This window comes from Schistocerca gregaria, chromosome 5, assembly GCF_023897955.1.
Source record: "Schistocerca gregaria isolate iqSchGreg1 chromosome 5, iqSchGreg1.2, whole genome shotgun sequence".
Classification (NCBI taxonomy): domain Eukaryota; kingdom Metazoa; phylum Arthropoda; class Insecta; order Orthoptera; family Acrididae; genus Schistocerca; species Schistocerca gregaria.
The window spans coordinates 525,861,650-525,886,119 of NC_064924.1; the positions used below are offsets into that span (position 1 = coordinate 525,861,650).

Consider the following 24,470-nt stretch of genomic DNA (forward strand, 5'->3'; position numbering starts at 1 on the left):
TAAATGATTGTTCAATCAAGTTTGATGTATGATCTGTGAAAGTGTTGTTTATTCATTGTCTGATTTCTGGTTTGCTTGATGATAAATTGCTTTTTTCTGCAATAAATATGATTGTCATTACACAAGAAATTAGCATGGGTATTTATATGCGAGTGTTAATTTCCCCTGAATTAATGGTGACCCTGATATAAAAGTAGTTTGATGGTACACAAGTATTTTCTGCATCTTGCGAAATACGATTTTGGCATGGGGGTGCACATAAACAGTTATACACCATTGGCAGTGGAAACCACCATCAACAGCAAGAGATTGAGGATTTGGAACTCTTTTCACTTGCATAACACTCAATGAATGCAGGGCCATGAGTCAGTCCAACCTTGGAGCAAGAGCAGTCATACATATTGAGTACCCACACTATGCCTGGAAGCAACATCAAACCAGACCTGACAGGTTACTGATTCCAGTACTCTCATCTGTGTCATGGCCACACACATGTGTTAAAGACTTTCTGCCCACCAGCTTGTGCAATTCTTCTGCATCATGATTACAATTACAGGCCCTGCCATTTACACCTGCGCAACCGGACACATGGTTCATGGTTGTGGAAAATGTTTTTGTTCATTGGTGGCTCACTGAAGACTATGAGCAGTTTACACTAATGATCAGCAACCTGGGCCAGTATGTGACCACTTTAATTTCAGGCGTTATTTTGCACCCACCTCACCAATGGGCCTACCTTGCTCTCAAAATGGCTAAACTATCTCATGGAGAGGTTAAACAAATGCTGTATCATGAAAGGCTTCATGAGAGCTTTGATGATTTATTATAACATGCATGACAACAACAGGGGCCTTCACATATTCAGCTATCTTTGAATGTGCACGAAGGGCAACCCTTACATAGGTTACTGCAGGTTGCTGATTGGGTGCATGCAACACAAGATTTGACTGCTATGGTGGCCATGGTGTCAACAGCTACCAATGTTCCAGCCGACTCCTACTGACAACTGCCAAGCTCACATGAAGACATCACATCTCGCTGTGCCGTCACCTCTTACTGACACTCAAAGACCATAGGTGAAAAATTCTGAAGAGTAACTGTCATGGTTGAGACAATGACCAAGCAGGTTGTTACAACTATGGACTGGTCTTAATGAAAGCTCGCTCTAGTTCACACCATTCTTCCATTCCGCAGTCTCAAGATCACAGCCAATTCCAAGATAGTTCTACTAACATCTGCTGGTATCTAGACATCTTGGATCTCATGCTGTGAAGTGTACAAAGCTGTGAAACTACTCATTTGTGACCTGGATTTGGTACAACAGATCGCCACACCTACAAAGAACACTACCACCAAAAGGAGTGTAGTCTCATGGCTTTAGTCTCATTGGCAGATATGCCACTTCTAGCAGTACAGCACCTGCTCAAACATATTTTGGACAAAATTTCTGGTTTGGTTTTCTTGATTGACACTGGCTCCAAGGCACCTACCTCATGCGAAACCGATGTAATGTCTGATGAAAAAAAATGGCTCTGAGCACTATGGGACTTAACTTCTGAGGTCATCAGTCCCCTAGAACTTAGAACTACTTAAACCTAACTAACCTAAGGACATCACACACATCCATGCCCGAGGCAGGATTCGAACCAGCGACCGTAGCGGTCACGCGGTTCCAGACTGTAGTGCCTAGAAACGTTCGGCCACCCTGGCCGGTAATGTCTGATGAGTCTTTACGTTTAATGACTATAAACAATTCCATTACCCTCTTTAAGCCGTAAAGATCTGATGATTGATATTGGTTTTGCTTCCCATTTCAAGTGGACTTCTGCAGTTGCCGACAATGCTGTCTATCTTAGGTGCTGATCTTCTTTCACATTTTGCAATTACTGTGTGTTTAACAAATGTGTGTCTAATAAATGGGTCTGTCAGTTGCAAAGTGATGGAGCTCAGGGTCATTCTGCTGTTGACATGCTGAATAGAGTCGACATTATAAGTACACAGTTCTCTCAGGGCACTATCATTGTGCATATGACGGAGTTTTCATTGGTGCCACAGAGGCTGATGCAGCATTGCAGAGTTGAGCACAATACTATGCACCATATAGGTATGAGTCCAGGCCCACCTGTTTCACAACGCAGGATTGCGCCAGAATGCCTAATAGAGACTTAAGCAATCTTTGAAGAATTACTTCAATAGGAGTTATACATTGTTTCAACAGCCCAAGGGCATCTCATGTAACCAGAAGAAGGATGGTTTGTGGCATTCTGTGCTGATTAATGTAAATTGAATGCTAGCAGTTTATCAAACAGGTATCCCATACCTAATACCAAGACTTTTCATGTACCTTTGGCAGGCATAAATGTTTTCATTGTTCTGAAAAGCCTGAAGGCTTGTAATCAAATTCTGGTAGTGCCTAGTGAAACACCAAAAACAGTAATGATTATGCATTTTGATCCTTTTGAATTCTTGTTAAAGACATTCAGAATCAAAATCACTGCTTACACTTAGCAACATTTCATTGGCAAAGTTAAACGAGCACTAAAGTGGACTCCAGAAATGGACAAAGCTTCCAGTGATCTCATGGAAGCAGTGCTACTCGCACACACTGTACCCTCTACACCACTGGACTTTGTTGTAGATGCTAGCCAAATTGCAACTGGCACCACTCTATATTAAAAATTCTAGAACCATTGGCAGCTGTTAATATTGTTTTTGAAAAAGTTATATCCAGGACAAAGAAAATGGAGTGGTTTTAATAGAGAGCTGTTGGTACTTTATGAGAGCATAAGGCATTTCCACCCTCAAATTGGAGCTTGGCCAATGATGAGCTATGCAGGCCATGTTAGACATCTTACAAAATGGCAAATGCTGCAAGGTATTTATCAAGAGAGGGAAACCAATATGGGTCATACCATCACCACCTTCAGATAGCATACCAACAACCACAGTTATGTAACACCCTGACACACCCATGTGAACCTCACAACTACAGTGTCAATGTCCAGTTGCTCACCGCTGACCACACTTTTGACTACACCTAAGTTTGCATCAGTGCTCCAACCAACTGCCCACACAAAAAAGCCAGATGATTTTTCCCAAAGTAAAAGTGATCATCATCATACAAAAAATTAGCATGACTACTTTAATTGGGTATTAATTTTGCCTACAAATTAATGTAATTTTTCTTAAGAATGATCAGTTATTATTATAGAATCAGGCTAACAGCCTATGAAATCCTACTTAAATTATCAGTTGATCCTTCATCAACTCTTCCACTGAGTAGTAACATTTATGAGTATCAGAGTACGTACGCACATGGCACCCTCCTATGCCAGCTTGTTTATGGGGCATCTAGAGGAAACCTTCCCAGCCTGCCAAAACCCAAACACCCTGGTCTAGTTCAGGGTGGCTGGTCATATCTCCACAGTTTGGACTTAGGACCAAGAAACCCTAGCCTAATTCCTTCACAACCTCAACACCGTCCTCTTCCATCCACTACACTTGGTCCTCCTCAATGCAGCTTGCCACCTTCCTAGACATTGACCTCCTCCTCTCTGATGGCTCCATCCACACCTCTGTCCACATTAAACTCACGAACCACCAACAGTACCTGCATTTTGACAGCTACCATCCCTTCCCTTCTCGCCACCCAACTGGCCTAAATTTACGTTAATTTCTTCTGTCTCAGCATTTCTTCACTGTAACTACTCTTTGCTTCACTCAGTTTTATTTTTCTACATCTGTCATTAGCTTTCTCATCTATTTTTCACTGCCCCCCTCCCACTTCTGTTATGTACAATGCACTTAGCTTTCCCCTTTTATTAACCCATGCATGATGTTTAAGCTGTAATCTATGTCTGCATATTACCCTGTCTTCCATCTTTAAGCTCTCAGGTTTTCAAATCTCATACAATGCTGTCCCCAGCAATCAGTCTTTCCTTCTCATCCTGTATGGTAAATCTCCCCCCGATCTGTGGTTCTGGATGACTTTCCCAAAATCTACCCCTTTTCCTAGACCTCTCCAGTCCTTTTTCTTCACCCCTATTCATTTCCCTTCAACCCTTTTGCCTCAAGAAGGAGCCACTGGCTCCGAAAGCTTGCCAGTTACATCCGCCTTTTATGTGTGTATTCTGCCAGCACTTCGAGAGTATATTTTTTATCTATCCCATTAAATAACATTATTATTGTTGTAATCTTCAGAATTCTTCAGTAGTATTTCAAAAGCTTCTATTTTCTGCCTGTCAAAACTGTTTGTCTTCTGTGTTTCACTTGCTTTCAAGGCCACATTCCAGACAAATACATTCAGAAAAGCTCTCCTAACACTTAAATTTATGTTTGATGTTTATGAATTTCTCTTTATCAGAAATGCTTTTCTTCTTATTGCCAGTCTGCATTTTATATCCTCTCCATTGTGGCCAATTTCTGTCATTTTGCTGCCCAAATAGCAAACCCCCATGTACTACTTTTAGTGCCTCATTTCCTAATCTAGTTCCTGCAATATCATTTGATTTAATTTGACTACATCTGTTACCATTGTTTCACTGTAACTGATGTTCATCATATAACCTCATTTCAAGACACTATTCATTTTGTTCAACTCATCTTCCAAACTTTCTGTCATCTTGATAGGATTAAAATGTCATCAGATTACTTCAGGTGATCTTTATTTTGTACCAAAATCATAGATCACTTACTGTGTGGCATACATTGTATAATAGATGTCAAAACTAAATGTGAAAGTAAATTGTGATGTCCGGAATTAAAAAAAAAAAAAGGGAGGGTGGTAATTTTTTGTTTTTATTTTGTTGAAAGGAAAGAAAGAAAAAAAGGGTGAATAAAGGTGAAGGGAAGTGGTTCTATTTTTACTGGAATGAACTTATTGATGGACATCACAAAAATTTATCTTACCTATATTTTTTTTTTACTCTTCGAAGAAGACAACACAACACATATAAAAGAAATCATCACACTAATATTATCCACAGAATGATCGTTTCACAAGACACTTTCTAGCTCGACTGACTCTTAAGACTGAACAAGACTCGACTGACTCTACTCTCTCTCTGGACCACAGCCTCTTCACGTCCCTCTGGACCAGAGATTTCAACTGTGATTAGCACGCCGATTATTTAATTAATCGTACAGCCGCTGGGCACGCACTTGGCGCGTCATTTAAATGGGGTTAAACGCACACCGCGAGAGGCGTGGGCTAGCGGTGTCTTACAGGTATCGCCACAAAATTAAAAGTTTGCATGTGAACTATTTCTTCTATTTCACAAACAGATTTATTTTGATATTTAATGTATGCAGTGCAAATAATTATATACTTGAATATAATAGAGGGAAACATTCCACATGGGAAAAATATGTCTACAAACAAAGATGATGTAACTTACCAAAGGAAAGCACTGGCAGGTTGATAGACACACAAACAAACACAAACATATGTTTGTGTTTGTTTGTGTGTCTATCAACCTGCCAACGCTTTCATTTGGTAAGTCACATCATCTTTGTTTTTAGATATAATTATATACTTGCTTTCATTACTAAACTAATTTTTTTTACTACCTTATACAAACACATCTGTAACTGGTAATATTTAAATATGAGTTTATTCCATTTTATATTGTTATATCAGACAACTGGGACATGGAACACTCAAAATATATAAATTAACCTAAGGGAACTGAAAGAATTGCAAATGCAGGAGTGTGGTGCACCCTGTCATGTAATCCTGCTGAAAACTGATCTTGTTGCACAGCGGCCTATCTTTGGTGTTGACTGTGTATAGTTAGTGCTCCCTATGGTTTCAGATTGAGCAGATATGCTGTCTTGTTGTGTACCATTTTGAGCAATAAAGTAATATTATTCCATATTGTATTTTGTTGTACGTCATCTGCACTGTACCCACTGTATGGATCTACATTGGTGACCTGCAACGACTGCGAATTATGGCAAGTATATGCTAAACTGGATACTTCACATCAACAGTCCAGTCATTGTGTAATTATTGTGCATTGCTATTCACAAATTACACAAACAAGTGCAGTGCCATAGTACGCTGTACTGTAAACTGACTTCCAAACAAATTGAGTATTCTTGAAAAATGACTGTGACACTCACCAGTGAAGTGTGTCGACAATTGCTGATGACACCAAACAATGGTGTACTATGACTGACTTATTGTGGGTGTGATTCTGTTGCACCCCAACTTTGCAAGCAGCCCATACTGACCAACTAGTATCTGAACAACTGTACCAGTGATCACCCACTATGAATGATGATTTTTCCATGCCATGTGAACTGACTTTTGATCCAGTGCCGACGCGGCTGCCTACACAGACACACAGTCTGCCTGCATTACCACACCCCAACATGTACGGAAATGGGACTTTTACCTATATTACCACTACTAATTCTTCCATGGCAAAACAGTATGACCACCCACAGATGTTACCTTCAACTAAATCTAGTGTTCACCTCAAGCTACTGCCATTTCATTCTGATCAGCCCTTCACATGGTTTCCCTTATTGGGCAGCATCCTTGCGACCCATGAAGTCACCAGTGATGTTACAATATTCAACATGGTACTCAGACACTTGGGTGAACCTGCAGATGTGATATGTGTCATCCTTGCACTTCTAGTGTACAACAAATATTCTTCAATACAATCAGCACTTCTGCAATGCCTCTCCAGGGCACTAGAAGAACAACTGCAACAAATGATCTATAATACACAATTAACAAGAAGGATCTTGTGCGATGTGTTACAGAACCGAGCTTGTCCCCTCATATCTCAACCATTTTGGTAGAACATATTTGGCCACCTGCACAACTTGTCATATCCTGGTGTTCAACTGACACGCCTTATTACAAATAATTTTTTTATGGCCAAACATGAAGAAAGATTGCAGTGACATGGACATGGAGGCCAACATGCCTTGTTACAAATAATTTTTTATGGTCGAACATGAAGAAAGATTGCAATGAGGTGGACATGGCAGCCATCAATCACAGCTATCTCCTGACAATATCCTCACAGTCACCATTCCTATAACTTCACACCTGTCCACCACTACAATTGAGGACCATGAGGTCAAATCCCCGCTAGCTGACTCTATCGGAATGCCCCCAACAACAGATATTCCATAACAGTCCTGCTATGGCTGGACAGTGACCACTTGCATAGCAAGATTACCACCTTGATGCTATGCAATGGAAACCAGGCAATCACACCTTCAACAGCTATAGCTCAGATGCTGTCCTGTCAAATGAACATGGCACATCACCCACCACCACACCGTCACATAGATGTCATCTTATCACACTATCACCTGCCTCTAGCGATTGCCTTTCCCCAGTACTACACACTACAGGGAAAAGGGGGGGGGGTGGGGTGGGGTGGGAAGGGGGTGCTCTGTGGGGATGACACACTGTGTAACCCCTTTGACAACTGATCTTGCTCCACAACGGACTGTTTTAGGTGTTGATTGTGTATTGTTAGTATGCTCTATGATTTCAGATTGAGCAGATGTGCTTACTTGTTGTGTACTGGACCATTTTGAGCAATAAAGTAATATTATTCTGTACTGAATTGTGTTGTATGTCATCCACAAAATATCCCATCATATGGACCTACAGTAGTAAGCATAAAGTTGTTTGTGTATATTATATCACATAATATGTAATCCTATATGATTGACTGGTAAAATCAATGTAACACTCATAAGATGATTAATTAATTTCAGTAAATTACCTGAAATCAGTTGAATATATTTTTGAGTTGTTTGGGCAGTTATCTAAGTAGTTAGGAACACTGTCATTATCAAAGTCATCTTGACAGATATCTCCAATGCCATTTTCTGTAAAGTAAAAGGAAACAGACAAAAATTATTATATTAGAAAATATTTCTTTCTAACACCTTAGATAGAATGGCAAGAATAATGTTATGAGAAAATTAACTGCATCAGGTTACTAACTGTCAAGATCTTCCTGATTTCTGTTTGGAACCAGAGGGCAGTTGTCTTCATTGTTGGGGATTCCATCATCATCTTTGTCAGGATCGCATTCATCTCCCCGGCCATCTCCATCTGTGTCTAGTTGATCACTGTTTGGTATCTTGGGGCAATTGTCCACATTGTCCTGAATACCATCTCTGAAATAAACAAATGGGGCATTTGACTGATGGGTATAAGATTTTATTAGACTTAGTTGAACACAGTGTTTAGCCTCCCTGAAGACATGAGGGCTTATTTCTCAGACTTCAAACAAAACTTTCTGGTTAAATTACCTCAAAAAGTTTCATTAGCAAAGCCGTCATTACACAAAATACCTCAATTCATATGTACAGTATCAATATTTCATGAGTGTTTCAGAATTTCAAAGTGATAATCTCACTAACTGGGCACGAGACAAGTGTTCTGTATTGCGCATGTGTACAGCTGTTTATGAAAATTGCAGTTCTTAGACTTTGCAAGAATTGAAGCATGAGATTGATATGGTTCATTAAGATCTCCAGATGATTACTTTGGCATCAGTGCTCAAATAATTATATAGCAAGTAGTAACTGTGAGCAAGTACTAAGTACAAGTAGTGAAGAGTGAACTCTGAAACTGGAGGAGTGATTCCCAAGGCTGTACCATGTCTCTTCATGGGCAGCAAGTGCATTAGGAAAACACTGCATGAATGTAAATATCTTGTCTATTCTACTCCTGCTATATGATAAACTGTCAGTTGGGCATGTTAATAAAGTGTCATATTATGCGGAATTTGCAAAACTGAACTTATAAATAGGCAATCTATCACAGATCATTTAGTCAACTACTCTAATACTGCTCACTCACTTATTCATTCATTGTGTTTTGTAGATGCGATAATGAAGAACAACCTTCAGGGATGTGGAATGAGTTAATGAATATAGAAACAAAGTGAAGCAGAGTTCTGGACTGCATTGGTAATCAATTGTTAAACTGTAGTAAGCTATTTTTACTACTCAACTTACATTTACATGTTAGAATTAATATGGAAAATGCTACTTTCTCATTTATATTAAATAGCTGCTGCTTAAGGCCTATGTGACAACATTGGTATTTGTCTTCGAAAAGCATTTATAGACAAGGTGTGACCAAAAAGTAATGAGAATTTTTTAATTTCAGGGGCTTTATACACCGATTTTCAATTTTATATATTTATATATTTTTAAATCTTGTTGGTACACATGTTCATGATGTACATTTTCATTTTCAGCTGTTTTGAATATTTAGTTTATTGTAGACAGTCAAAAAGGTTTTAGATATTTTCAAGTGCTCAGTGAATTTTGGCTTTGGAAAATAATGGATCAAAGAATTTGCATTAAATTTTTCTTCAAAACACGAATAAAGAGCAGAACCACATTTGAAATGTTGATTGTGGCTTTCAACAAATCTGCTATGAGTAAGACAAGAGTTTACAAGTGGTATAAATGTTTTAAAGAAGGCTGAGAAGACACTGAAGATGCTGACTGCCCTGGATGCCCTAGCACATCAGTTACTGACAACATGGAAGAAATAAAGAAAATGGTTGTGGAAAGTCACTGAATCACTATCACGCCAAACAATTTTTTTTAATGTTTTTGGCATGAAACCAAAATTTGTTCAAAAATTATTGAATTTCGACCAAAAAAACATGGGTATATGGGTATGACATCAAAACCGAGGCCCAATCTTCCCAATGGAAACTGCCTGAAGAGCCAAGACAAAAAAATTGATATATTCAACCACATGTGAAGGTTCTTCTCACTGTTTTCTGTGAATACAATGTAATAATGTATCATGAGTCGCTGCCTTATGGTTGAATGATCAGTAAAGATTACCAACGGTGAGTTACATGCCGTTTTCTAGAAGTCTGAAGAAAATGACCAGAATTGTGGCACAATCACTCATGGAAATTGCTTCAAGATAATGGTCCCACTCACACCTCAATGAATTTTCATGATTTTGTGCCAAAAAACCAAACTGCCATCTTGCCTTGCCACCATATTTCCGGACATAGCCTCCTGCTGCTTCTTTCTATTCCCAAGGCTGAAGAGAACCATGAAAGGGCATTGATTTGCCATAACTAATGAGATAAAAATAGGATCACTGAAGGAGTTGAACACCACCATGAAGAATGAGTTCCAAAAGTGCTTCCAAATATGAAAAAGTGATGGCATAAGTGTATTATATCTGAGGGGGATTACTCTGAAGGTGAAAAAGTTGACATTGATGAATAAATAAAGGTTCTTCAAGAAAAATAAAAATTTCTGTTACTCTTTGATCTCACATCGCACTTTCTGTAAGATTAGAGGCCTGATTACAATGAGCATTGCTACTTGTCATGCATCTAATGGGGAGCTTCAGGACTTCAGCCTAGATATTTCCACAAGTAGCAGAAGGGGCTAATAATGTATGATTTTACTTCTGCATTACAGTGGTTATGTTGTACTGCAGAGTTAGTGATTTCCCAACAACACTACTCCACAGGATACTGCCCAGACTCACATCAATCCAAATTATTGTAGAAATTTTATGTGGCTGGTCAATGTCATTCTTTAGCATTCACTTATTTCTGATAAGTCTTCTGTTTAAAATCTGCTATCTCTTAGGACAGTGACATCCATAGGAATTTAAACTCTAATTTTTCTTCCTTCCCTTGTTTAGCACGTATGGAACTCGACTGCCTCAAGACTCTTCTGCCACTATCCATAGGGAATGAAGTGGGTTGGCACTTAAGGAATTCCAGAGTGGGGAGAAAACTAAACAAATTCTCAGATAATGCTATGCCATGTTCAGGGTCATATTTCTACTGATGATCACTGCAACAAATTCCTCAGCACAAAATTATCGTTTAATGTTAAGAGAAAAGTGAGCAAATTTTGTGTTACAAGTAATCTGCATGATAAATTTTGATCCCTTGCTTCATTTTTCTCATAAGCTAGAGTATATTTATATGAATATAATAGAGGGAAACATTCCGCATGGGAAAAATATATCTAAACACAAAGATGATGTGACTTACCAAACAGAAGTGCTGGCAGGTCGATAGACACACAAACAAACACAAACATACACACAAAATTCAGGCTTTCGCAACCAATGGTTGCTTCTTCAGGAAAGAGGGAAGGAGAGGGAAAGACGAAAGGATGTGGGTTTTAAGGGAGAGGGTAACGAGTCATTCCAATCCCGGGAGCGGAAAGACTTACCTTAAGGGGGAAAAAAGGGCAGGTATATGCTCACACATACACACACACACACACACACACACACATATCCATCCGCACATACACAGACACAAGCAGACGGTTGTAAAGGTAAAGAACTTGGGCAGAGATGTCAGTCGAGGCGGAAGTACAGAGGCAAAGATGTTGTTGTAAGACAGGTGAGGTATGAGCGGCGGCAACTTGAAATTAGCAGAGGTTGAGGCCTGGCGGATAATGAGAAGAGAGGATATACTGAATGGCAAGTTCCCATCTCCGGAGTTCTGACAGGTTGGTGTTAGTGGGAAGTATCCAGACAATCCGGACGGCGTAACACTGTGCCAAGATGCGCTGGCCGTGCACCAAGGCATGTTTAGCCACAGGGTGATCCTCATTACCAACAAACACTGTCTGCCTGTGCCCATTCATGCGAATGGACAGTTTGTTGCAGGTCATTCGCACATAGAAAGCACGTGTAGGCAGGTCAGTTGGTAAACCATGTGGGTGCTTTCACACGTGGCTCTGGCTTTGATTGTGTACACCTTCAGGGTTACGACTTCCTCAAATCCTGCCCTGAAATGAGATCCATCCTTCATGAAATCCTCCCCACTCCACCAAGAGTGTCTTTCCGCCGTCCACCTAACCTTCGTAACCTCTTAGTTCATCCCTATGAAATCCCCAAACCACCTTCCCTACCCTCTGGCTCCTACCCTTGTAACCACCCCCGATGTAAAACCTGTCCCATGCACCCTCCCACCACCACCTACTCCAGTCCTGTAACCCGGAAGGTGTACACAATCAAAGCCAGAGCCACGTGTGAAAGCACCCACGTGATTTATCAACTGACCTGCCTACACTGTGAAGCTTTCTATGTGGGAATGACCAGCAACAAACTGTCCATTCACATGAATGGGCACAGGCAGACAGTGTTTGTTGGTAATGAGGATCACCCTGTGGCTAAACATGCCTTGGTGCACGGCCAGCACATCTTGGCACAGTGTTACGCCGTCCTGGTTATCTGGATACTTCCCACTAACACCAACCTGTCAGAACTCCGGAGATGGGAACTTGCCCTTCAGTATATCCTCTCTTCTCATTATCCGCCAGGCCTTAACCTCCGCTAATTTCAAGTTGCCGCCGCTCATACCTCACCTGTCTTACAACAACATCTTTGCCTCTGTACTTCCGCCTCGACTGTCATCTCTGCCCAAACTCTTTGCCTTTACAAATGTCAGCTTGTGTCTGTGTATGTGCGGATGGATGTGTGTGTGTGTGTGTGTGTGTGTGTGTGTGTGTGTGTGTGTGTGTGTGTGAGCGTATACCTGCCCTTTTTCCCCCTTAAGGTAAGTCTTTCCGCTCCCGGGATTGGAATGACTCCTTACCCTCTCCTTTAAAACCCACATCCTTTCATCTTTCCCTCTCCTTCCCTCTTTCCTAAAGAAGCAACCATTGGTTGCAAAAGCTTGAATTTTGTGTGTATGTTTGTGTTTGTTTGTGTGTCTATCGACCTGCCAGCACTTCTGTTTGGTAAGTATATTTATATGTATAGAGAAACTGAATTCTAGATGGATTTCCAGCAAAGTGATCTTTCAGCCTTTTTCTTGAAATGTTTTAGATGTGAATACAATTTTGGAATAGTAGTAATACCTATGTACGCAAAAATTTATTAGGTTGCATGGTACCATGGGAGCCAAAATTACTTGCTCTCATACTATATACAACTGATTGGACAATTTACCAGGTGCATTCAAAAATTATCAAACGTTCTTCTTTTTCATGTAAACCAAAGAAGCACAGGAGCCTTTCTTCCGAAGAGATGTGATGGGGTCATTTATGCACAGTCATGAATTTTTTTCCACCAACAGAAAGCATCATATTCTGGCCAAATAGAAACGATTCGCAAGATTCAACAGGCTTTCGGAAACAATGCCACGAGTAAGTCATGGCTAAAGGAGTGGTATAACTGCTTCAAAGGTGGCCCCATATCAGAGGGCAGCAACAATAATCAGGTAGACCCTCAAGAAGTGAAATGATGATGTATGCACTAGAGAGCCATACCATCACAAAAGAACACAACCAGAAAGTCCTTCAACACCTTCATGAGTCTTATAGTGCAAACTACTGGATCCATGAGGAGTGAAAACTTGGTAGCACCATCATGATAACATACTTGCCCATTCTATACATCTGATTCAGACTTTCCTCACCAAACACTAAGTTACTGTGATTCATGAAATGTGTTTGCAATTATATGGACAACCAACAGCTGTATAATTTAATAATGACAAAGAAAATTTGTGCTGGACTGGGATTCGAACCTGGATTTCCCACTTATTGCAAGCGGTTGCCTTACTATTAGGCCATCGGAGCACACTTCATGGCCAGATCCAAACTTCCATATGTCCCGTGGCAGCATAGGTATACATTCTGGGTATTCATAAATTTTTAAATTCAGATAAATATGAGAGTGTGAAATTAATAGTATCTGCTTTATAACAGTCATATTTATCCACATATTACACAACTTCAGTCGATAATAATGATAATATGCATAACTTGTCAGAAAAGAGGAAGAATTGTTTATGTAGAATTTATTGTTTCGTACATAATTAACTAAAATTTATGGCAAGAACAAAATAATGTTTAAGCTTTTGGCTACTCTCCATTTCACATTTTTGAGTAAGTAGGAGTTTTTGTGCTTTTTTTATTTTTTTAGTACAAACGTACAGAATCCATAATTCACATATCAGTTAAAAAATTAACTTCCATGCTGAAAATCTGGTATGCTTCATGTTCAGCCCACAACAGCAACTTACAATTATTATACACTTCTTTGTTAAATGTTCGCTTGTAGTCACACTTATTTGATATTGTCACTTTCTCAACGGATCTGGTCTGCGAGGCCCTACTTCCTTTGTGGCTAACTTTTCTTGGTAATTTTCTTTTCTGTTAGCATTTAATACAGGTTCAACAGAGTTAATGTTGACACTACACAGGAAAGCCGATTTCTGCACAGTAAACAACCAACTCCAAACACAACCTTCTGTTTGTGGAAATTATTAAATTCTAGTAGTACTATCTGTCAACAAGGTCACTTGACTAGAATACAAATTAAGTCCTGAGAGCCGTAAGGACCAAAGCACACTGTCTTCGACCCCCACATTTAAGTGGATATCAGAGAAATCCATGAGACAACTTTTTGGGGAATGTTCAGATATGTGTACAATTTGGGTTTACAGTACAGATAAACCTGACCTATGATAAGCTCAACAGATGGCAAGAGTATGAATAAATGCTACAGTCTGACACTCAATGATGATGTGCTTTATGGTTCTCAATGCCTCAAATGGATTACAGTATGATAAAATCCAAAAATTAATATACTATATCTCTTTGAGAATCCCACAAAATAGATTTTTCTATCCGTATAAGTATAACATATACTGATGTCTGATCTAATTTTACTATGTAGTGAGTGAATTGGCATATCTGTGGACTGTGCTACCACCTAGTGGGATTTATGCCAAGTGACCATGGTTGAAAGTCTGTTGCAGTGTGCTACCATCTGGTGGCATTGACATAAACTTGTAGTTGAGTGGTAAGGGCTAGCAATGCATGCCATCAACCATGCACATTGTTTACAAAATCCATTTGTGTTTCATCCAAAGGCAATTACATCATGTCAGTTGTACATGTGCAGAAGCTTCTTGAAATGTGCACAAGTGAAGGTGTCCTCGCGACTCTGATGCCAAGTTCACCAAGTCTAGAGGAGTAGTGTACACAAGGTGGTAGATTTAGTGCTGTGTATTTCGAATTACTGCATCTACCTTATGTTTAACAGCATTCAAAGAAAAATCCAAAAAATCTGTAAGCTGTCAAAAGTTAGGGTGTTCATGTGTTCTTGTACTATTACACAACAGCCGCCACTGTATATGTCACCAACCACGTATCTACAACTTGCACTTGTACATCCATATACTCCTGTACAGGGGAGACATTTTAATTGAAAGTCGCTTTCTTAGTGTCTGTGGAAAAATACAATATTGCAGTGCCTGTATTGTTCTGAAGTACAATGCAAAGTTCCTTTGGACATGCATACTTCTGAACAACACAGGTCGTTTGCTGCATAATCTGATCCGTTCAGGGTGCAAAAGTATGTTCAAGAAAGGATTCTGCAAATCTCACTGAAATTTTCAAATCACTAAGTAAGAACACATTACCAAACTTAACAATTTTGCCACAGGATTGATATCTACATATGTGTGTGACCAGATCTTTTCGATCAAAAAGTAGGGGAACTCTGACTTTCTTTTGTGTATGATGAATTACTATTTAGGCACAGTTCAACTGTACAAAAAGTATGAAACTTCCTGGCAGATTAAAACTGTGTGCCCAACCGAGACTCGAACTCGGGACCTTTGCCTTTTGCGGCCAAGTGCTCTACCATCTGAACTACCGAAGCACAACTCACGCCCGGTACTCACAGCTTTACTTCTGCCAGTATCTCGTCTCCTACCTTCCAAACTTTACAGAAGCTCTCCTTCGAATCTTGCAGAACTAGCACTCCTGAAAGAAAGGATACTGCAGAGACATGGCTTAGCCACGGCCTGGGGGATGTTTTCAGAATGAAGTTTTCACTCTGCCAGGAAGTTTCATATCAGTGCACACTCCGCTGCAGAGTGAAAATCTCATTCTGGTACAAAGAGTATATTTTATTAAATTGATATTTAAATAAATTTAAAAGGATTTTTAAGCTGTCTATGCTGAATCTTCTTACAGGGTTTATGCCTTTACAGAAATGACCACCCAACTCTACTGAGCATGGCAAGATTCTATTTCATGATGTAATGCAATCACCTCAGCTCAGTTGGAAATTGTAATAATGCACACTACACTCTTCGCATGAGTCAAATAAAACCAAAAGAAAGGGTGATGAATATACAGGCAAGATTGACCCATATGATGCTCTCCGACCTTAACAATTAATTGCATTCTTGCATCAACATTGAAACATACTGGAGCTTTATGACACTGAAACCAGAGGCTGTTGTCTACAGCAAAAAGTACAGCATCCAGTGGTGCCATTAGTGTGATATGAGGATTACCTACATTTCAACCTAAAATCAGTAAAAGAAGCTTCTGTTGATGAGATCTAACAGCAATCATATATAGATCCTCATTGTGTACTTTGGAGAAGAAGAAATTACTGTACAGATTTATAACATACTGAGAAATCAGGAGATTCTTATGCCTGTACTTTCTGAAGATGGTAAATATGTAGGGTGTATTACTACAACACTGAATGTTGTCATAGCATTCCTCCCAACACCAACATGCTTTAAGCAAAGACTCTCTGTTTTTTGAAGGCTTTGATAAAGCACAGCAAAGGTACTGTGTTCAGGAAATATCCTGCTGGGAAACTACTGCCTGTAGTTATGACAAGTGTCTACTCAATTGCCCTACACTTCACCATAACATGCACTGATGAACCACAACATTATGACCACTGTGTACTGCAAAACTGAACACTGGTTATTGGTATTACAGGCATATGACACAGTGCGGAAAGCATGTAAGTGAAGCAGAGGTATGTGAGGAATCATTCAAACAGCAATATAAACTATAAATGGGGAGACCCTCTGATGTAAGCAACTAAAATAAAGGGCATATTGTTATGGCTTGCCACCTAGGAACCAGAATCTTGAAAATGGTGAAGATGGTCAGCTGTCCATGCACTAAAACTGTTAGTGTCTATGTAAAGTGGTTGAAGGATATTTAAACCAGAAGTAGGTAACAAGATGGACATACAAGTCTCACTGCAGAACATGGAGGTCAGAGTCTTGTCCACCCTGCAAAGCAGGACAGGCAGCGAAAATGTGGCAGCGAAAATGTCAAAACCAAACACACAGAATTGCTGCTTTATTCCATTCCAAAGGGGGATCAGCTGAATACTAAGCAGCCATAATATTTCTGATCATTAGTGTATTATTATCTTAATACAATACTGAAAAAATTGTGGTTGGAAAACAAATAATAAAAGGGAAAACATAATCATTATAGTAGTAGAATTATTATTATAGTATAGTATAGTACAATATAGCAGAGTGAAAGATTTTAGCAGCAAAATACATACAATATTCTACTTTGAAATCTAGACAACGATAAAAATTTTATTGGACAGCAATTTCCTTCATACCATGTCTTGTTGTTGTGTGCACCATAGCTCACACAAAATGTTCTTTAATGTTAATCTTGAATTATGCAAACATATCAATCCCTCAGCATAACCTAAGGTCCCAGAACAATTGTCTGAAACATTATCCTGGTTGCTATTCCAGAATGCTTACTTTATAAATGTTTGCTGTGTTATCCCATAATATTATAGGGAAAATATTTCTTTTCTTTTCATGATTAAGATGTATTTATGTCTTGTGTTGGTGACATGGTATTCAAAAGGGAGATCACCATTAAAACTCTGCAATTTAGGAACATTTATAGACAGTTAAGAATACTTACAGGATAAGGCATTCTACCTGAAATGTTCAAAGAACAACTAATGTCCAGTACATAAAAATTTCAAGGTCATATCTGAATAGTGGGAATTTCATGGATTCTCCAAATTCTGAGGCTAGCCATGGTGCTGCATATACAGCTTAATTAACAGGCAAGAGGGAAACTCAGCTGAATTTACAGAAAGGAAGACAAATTGTGACACTAAATCATGCATATAACCAAGAAATGCATGGAGGTCCTGAAAAGTTAAATAAATGAGTTTCTTGTGCTGTGAAGTCATGAACAATAGTCATTTATGCTATTGACAATTCACTAAGTATTTTGTATCAAGTTATCTTTTTAGTATTCACTTGCTGTTATACATGGCTACTAAAAATAATTCATCCATTTTAAAGCTCTATATTTTCCAAAGTATTACATGTATAAATGTTCTATGAGTGGCCTTCTGGTCAGACAACATCGAAGCAGCAGTCAAGTTCGACCCTCACCTTATGTAGCTACATCATGTCAGTGATAATCACAGCAGCACTGTTTTTTTCTGTGGACTGTCCTAGAGTTCTTGGGAGTGGGGGTACATAAATGAGGTCCTTAATGTACCTCCAAAGGAAAATGTTACAAGGCACTAGGCCAGTCGACGCCATGGCCAAGGGAACAGAGCCACATCATTTTCACCACTACACTCAAACCAGTGATGTGACAGTACATTATTTAGGTAATGGCAAACATCAGTGCTGCAGTGAGATGGTGCCCCATTCTGTAGAAAGATGAAATTCTTCTCACAGAAGAAAAATGGCCTGTACAGCTTCGTCTGTGACTGCACAGAAAACATTACCCTTTGGCAAGTCTCATTCATGTGCCACAATTTTATGAGGATTTTGACTGCCCTAACTCTCACATTGTGGCAATTAACCTTTTCAGCTAAGTGGAAGGTTGCTGTATATTGAATATCAGCCTGGAGGTGAAATGTTCATTTTCAAGTGCTTCCTGCATTGTGATGCAAAATTGAAGGCATTGACCATAATCTTCCAAGTTTGGTTGTTGCACAAACAGTAGATAGTACAGTTTGAAATGTAAACAACATCCCAAAATCTTCCACACAATTTGCTGTGGTATTCCAAATTGGTGGCTTGTACAGACTATTGATTTTTTTTTTTGGACGGTGTCTGAAGCTTTCCCTTGCACTCTTCACAGTTGCATCTGGAACGCTTTGTCAACTGGTACTTTACTATTTACAGAGACAACCAGTATCTATCAACTGTCGAAACCAGGGTACTATGCTCTCCTGATATAACAGTTTTTCTGTAATTCCTTCTGAATGCACTCTGCACCATTACAAAGATAAACATCTTGCATATTTCGACCCAAAAATCTCTTTTCTTGCTTTGTTATCAGTTTATCAATGCACTGCACTTGTTAATGCTAACTAGTGGACACAAAGCAAACTTGGTAAGTTTATAGTTCTGTTCATGTATCAGCCTTATTTGTACACATAGTACTTTGGAAACTAGAAAACTTTGAAAATAAATCAATCATTTGTAATAGCCCTGTATAACAAATGATCCTCACATTCACAAGTTTTACGTGCTTTTCTTCATAAAAATGTTTTTACTTGAATGCTGATTATTACCTCCTTCCACTCCAAAATTAATAATGGAGTACACATTGTTACAATAATGACATGCCCATAATGGAAAATAGTGATGATTATTATAACAGACCACAATTTATCAATAATAGCAATAATATGGTTTACTAAATGATGGATGAGTACAAGAAAAGGAAAAATTATTGACAGTAGGGGGGGAGGTGAAGGGTACCAGCTGTATGTAGACAATCTAGGTACTACATCTATGAAGTTGTCATCACCAGTTCCATCAATATCTTTCAGGATTTCACTGGATTATATATATTTTTTAAATATATATATAAAAAATAGAAAGAAACTTCCACATGGGAAAAATATATTAAAAACAAAGATTCCAAGACTTACCAAGCAGGAAAGCACCGGCAGACAGGCAGACAGGCACATGAACAAAACACACAAACACACACACAGAATTACGAGCTTTCGCAACTGGCAGTTGCTTCGTCAGGAAAGAGGGAAGGAGAGGGAAAAATGAAAGGATGTGGGTTTTAAGGGAGAGGGTAAGGAGTCATTCCAATCCCGGGAAGGGGAAAAAAAGGACAGGTGTACACTCGCACACACACACACACACATATCCATCCATATATATATATATATATATATATATATATATATATATATATATATATATATATATATATATATATATATATATATATTCCAAGACTTACCAAGCGGGAAAGCGCCGGCAGACAGGCACATGAACAAAACACACAAACACACACACAGAATTACGAGCTTTCGCAACTGGCAGTTGCTTCGTCAGGAAGGAAGGAAGGAGAGGGAAAAATGAAAGGATGTGGGTTTTAAGGGAGAGGGTAAGGAGTCATTCCAATCCCGGGAGCGGAAAGACTTCCCTTAGGGGAAAAAAAGGACAGGTGTACACTCGCACACACACACACATATCCATCCGCACATACACAGACACAAGCAGACATATTTAAAGGCAAAGAGTAAGGGCAGAGATGTCAGTCGATGCGGAAGTACAGAGGCAAAGAAGTTGTTGAAAGACAGGTGAGGTATGAGCGGCGGCAACTTGAAATTAGCGGAGGTTGAGGCCTGGCGGATATCGAGAAGAGAGGATATACTGAAGGGCGAGTTCCCATCTCCGGAGTTCGGATAGGTTGGTGTTGGTGGGAAGTATCCAGATAACTTGGACGGTGTAACACTGTGCCAAGATGTGCTGGCCGTGCATCAAGGCATGTTTAGCCACAGGGTGATCCTCATTACCAACAAACACTGTCTGCCTGTGTCCATTCATGCGAATGGACAGTTTGTTGCTGGTCATTCCCACATAGAAAGCATCACAGTGCAGGCAGGTCAGTTGGTAAATCACGTGGGTGCTTTCACATGTGGCTCTCCCTTTGATCGTGTACACCTTCCGGGTTACAGGACTGGAGTAGGTGGTGGTGGGAGGGTGCATAGGACAGGTTTTACACCGGGGGCGGTTGCAAGGGTAGGAGCCAGAGGGTAGGGGAGGTGGTTTGGGGATCTCATAGGGATGAACCAAGAGGTTACGAAGGTTAGGTGGACGGCGGAAAGACACTCTTGGTGGAGTGGGGAGGATTTCATGAAGGATGGATCTCATTTCGGGGCAGGATTTTAGGAAGTCGTATCCCTGCTGGAGAGCCACATTCAAGGTCTGATCCAGTCCCGGGAAGTATTCTGTTACAAGTGGGGCACTTTTGGGGTTCTTCTGTGAGAGGTTCTGGGTTTGAGGGGATGAGGAAGTGGCTCTGGTTATCTGCTTCTGTACCAGGTTGGGAGGGTAGTTGCGGGATGCGAAAGCTGTTTTCAGGTTGTTGGTGTAATGGTCGAGGGATTCAGGACTGGAGCAGATTCGTTTGCCACGAAGGCCTAGGCTGTAGGGAAGGGACCGTTTGATATGGAATGGGTGGCAGCTGTCATAATGGAGGTACTGTTGCTTGTTGGTGGGTTTGATGTGGACGGATGTGTGCAGCTGGCCATTGGACAGATGGAGGTCAACATCTAGGAAAGTGGCATGGGATTTGGAGTAGGACCAGGTGAATCTGATGGAACCAAAGGAGTTGAGGTTGGAGAGGAAATTCTGGAGTTGTTCTTCACTGTGAGTCCAGATCATGAAGATGCTCCCGGGATTGGAATGACTCCTTACCCTCTCCCTTAAAACCCACATCCTTTCATTTTTCCCTCTCCTTCCTTCCTTCCTGACGAAGCAACTGCCAGTTGCGAAAGCTCGTAATTCTGTGTGTGTGTTTGTGTGTTTTGTTCATGTGCCTGTCTGCCGGCGCTTTCCCGCTTGGTAAGTCTTGGAATCTTTGTTTTTAATATATTTTTCCCATGTGGAAGTTTCCTTCTGTTTTATATATATATATATATATATATATATATATATATATATATATATATATATATATATAAAATGACACTAATTCTATGAAAGCATACACTTAAGTTATTACCTGTCTCTATCTATATCACTGTCACACACATCACCAACAAGATCTTTGTCAGCATCCATTTGATCTTCATTTGGAATTTTAGGGCAGTTGTCACATACGTCACCAATGCCGTCACTATCTGAATCCCTTTGGTCTGAGTTTGCTTTCCTGGGACAGTTATCATACTGGTTTGGTATACCTGCAGATTAATATTTTGCCTTTAACAGAGTTGTATGTGATATATCATTTACAGCAACCAATGCAGGCATGAAAATGTTTATCACTCACTTCAGATTCTTGAATATAATTTGACTTTGGATATCTCAAATTTCATATTTTTCTGTGAGAAAACAGAGCACACACCAAGAGCCTTTTCACAAAATTAATCATTCAATATGAATTAATATATAACTTCACTACTTTATCATAGCTCCCTTGTACAAGCTATTCTCATTTGTTCAGGTGACATATAATAATTCAGAGAACTGTAGCTTGGTAATCAAATACTGCTACATCAGCCAGTTTTTCTACATTTTCTTTATAATGTTATTGTAGTATATAACCAAATGAGTACCATCATTATCCATATCAGCATCGCAAGCATCACCAATGCCATCTTTGTCCACATCTTCTTGGTCATAGTTTGGAATTGTGGGACAGTTATCACAAGCATCACCCTGCTTGTCACCACCATTTTCCTCAGAATCTTCCTGGTTGGGATTTGAGACCAGTGGACAGTTGTCCTAAATTTAAGCAAATGAATGAGTTTTTCTACAATACTTACTATAGAATAAAATTCTAAGCACAAGTAAAGTTGAAAGGAACAGTCAATGCTATGTTTCTAATTGTACATCATATTCATTAGTGTTGATTTTAAATTGAGATGATAATGAAGAAGAAGAAGAAACTATTTCTGTCACAGTGATTGGATACAGTTTCTTCTTCACTTTCATCAGCAATTAAAATCAACATTAATGAATATATCTTACAGATGACAACACAGTTATATTTGAAAACGATTTGTCTGTTTGCTCTACAGACATCAAAACTTAATCTACTGCAGGAATGAATTTGTGTGCTCTTAATGTTTTAAAAATTTTCTGTCAAATGTGTAAATAAAAAATGTTTATTTTGGGCACCTAACTATATCTGCCCATGTCATAATTGATAATATAATCTAACTGGAGAGATTAAAAAATCTACTCATCACACGGTGGCAGGAGAACATACACAAAAAGTTTAACTTTTAGAGCCACTTTTCTGTTGTGTGTGTGTGTGTGTGTGTGTGTGTGTGTGTGTGTGTGTGTGTGTGCTTTTTCTCCTGCCACTGCTTGTTGAGTAGAATTTTTTATCTATCCAATTACATCATATTGTCAAGAAAATTGATTATTTTCATTGTTACATTATCCCATGTCATCACTGAGTTTTTCCAGTGTTGCAGCTACTTCTGTTTTATGAAAATGTTTCTAACTTGTATATTGCAAATTTTCATTAATGTCACCATTAGTACTCATAGCTGCACTTTACAAGGTGTAATACATTTTAATGTGTTATTCGAGGTTTCAGATGTTTTTGATGTATTAATAATGACAAATGTACATACGGGGCTGTTTGGAATGCCGTCATTGTCGGCATCTCTATCACAAATGTCTCCTTCACCATCACGATCTGCATCTTCTTGACCAGAGTTAGGAATGCCAACACAATTGTCCTGTTAACAAGGTAAATCACTATAGGTAATAACCATGGCATTATATCTCACTAGGTGTACATAGAAACTAAAATGCTATACCTTTCGGCACCTGGAATCTGGGCAACCGAGGTCATAATCTGGCCATCTATCAAGATCAGCATCAGGGCCACACACATACCCATCTCCAGCCCATCCTATCTTACACTGAAAAAAAAATGGAATATTGCATTTCATTAACAACGGTTTATCAAGAACATTGTCAGAATCTTTTACAATAATGGTGCTATTTAAAAAAAATGAAGACAAAAATGGCAACTTGGATTGAAACATTGCAAGACAAAGATATTAGGCATCAACTGCTGAAATTACTATAATGATTAAAAAACTGTTTACTTTGTTTTACCAAAATTGTTTCATTATAAAAGAAAATTGTCTAATGCAGATATATAGTTCCAGCAGTCATGTTGAGTTCATTTGCCAGCAGCAGTAGCAGTACCTGTTTGTAAATAATGTTCAGGTATGCTTCTGTGAAGAAATGAATAGTATCAATATATTTATTTGTGTTGGATAGTGTGTTTTAACTTTTTCTAAGTGTTTGTGTATGTCTAGAGAATGTGTATTGAATGATCTGACTTTGTAGCACAGTGATAGGCAGGAGTAGCATTGCAACAGTATGTAGATTGATTCTAGCAAATGTTTGATTTAGTTTTAGATTTCTTGTTGTATAGATGAACTCTGGTTAAGGATTAGTAGGGACCATGTGAGTGGATGCAGGGGAAACCGACCACTGTCCAGGAACAGTTGGAAGCTGTGTTCACTATGGTTAACTTCCTTCAGGCTGCTGCTCATGGCTGCAGTGACATTGAGGCCCTGGGGCAAAAGCTGTTGGACATCTGGTGCCTATAGCTTCACCTGGATCTGTGAATTCACAAAACTTTCTGATATGCTCGACTTGGCCATTCCACATTCACTGTGGTGGTCAGCA

At 39.3% G+C, this 24,470-nt stretch overlaps 1 protein-coding gene across 1 annotated transcript in view; it reads right to left on the reverse strand.

The window, feature by feature from the left end:
- Window positions 1–24,470, reverse strand: part of LOC126272081 (cartilage oligomeric matrix protein) — a 388,004-nt gene that overhangs the window by 40,147 nt on the left and 323,387 nt on the right. The window contains exons 13-18 of the mRNA XM_049974643.1: window positions 23,585–23,689; window positions 23,396–23,503; window positions 22,367–22,535; window positions 21,814–21,991; window positions 7,982–8,157; window positions 7,758–7,863 (exon numbers count right to left, since the gene is read on the reverse strand). Coding sequence (XP_049830600.1) covers window positions 7,758–7,863; window positions 7,982–8,157; window positions 21,814–21,991; window positions 22,367–22,535; window positions 23,396–23,503; window positions 23,585–23,689 — 842 coding nt within the window. The remainder of the gene's footprint in view (window positions 1–7,757; window positions 7,864–7,981; window positions 8,158–21,813; window positions 21,992–22,366; window positions 22,536–23,395; window positions 23,504–23,584; window positions 23,690–24,470) is intronic.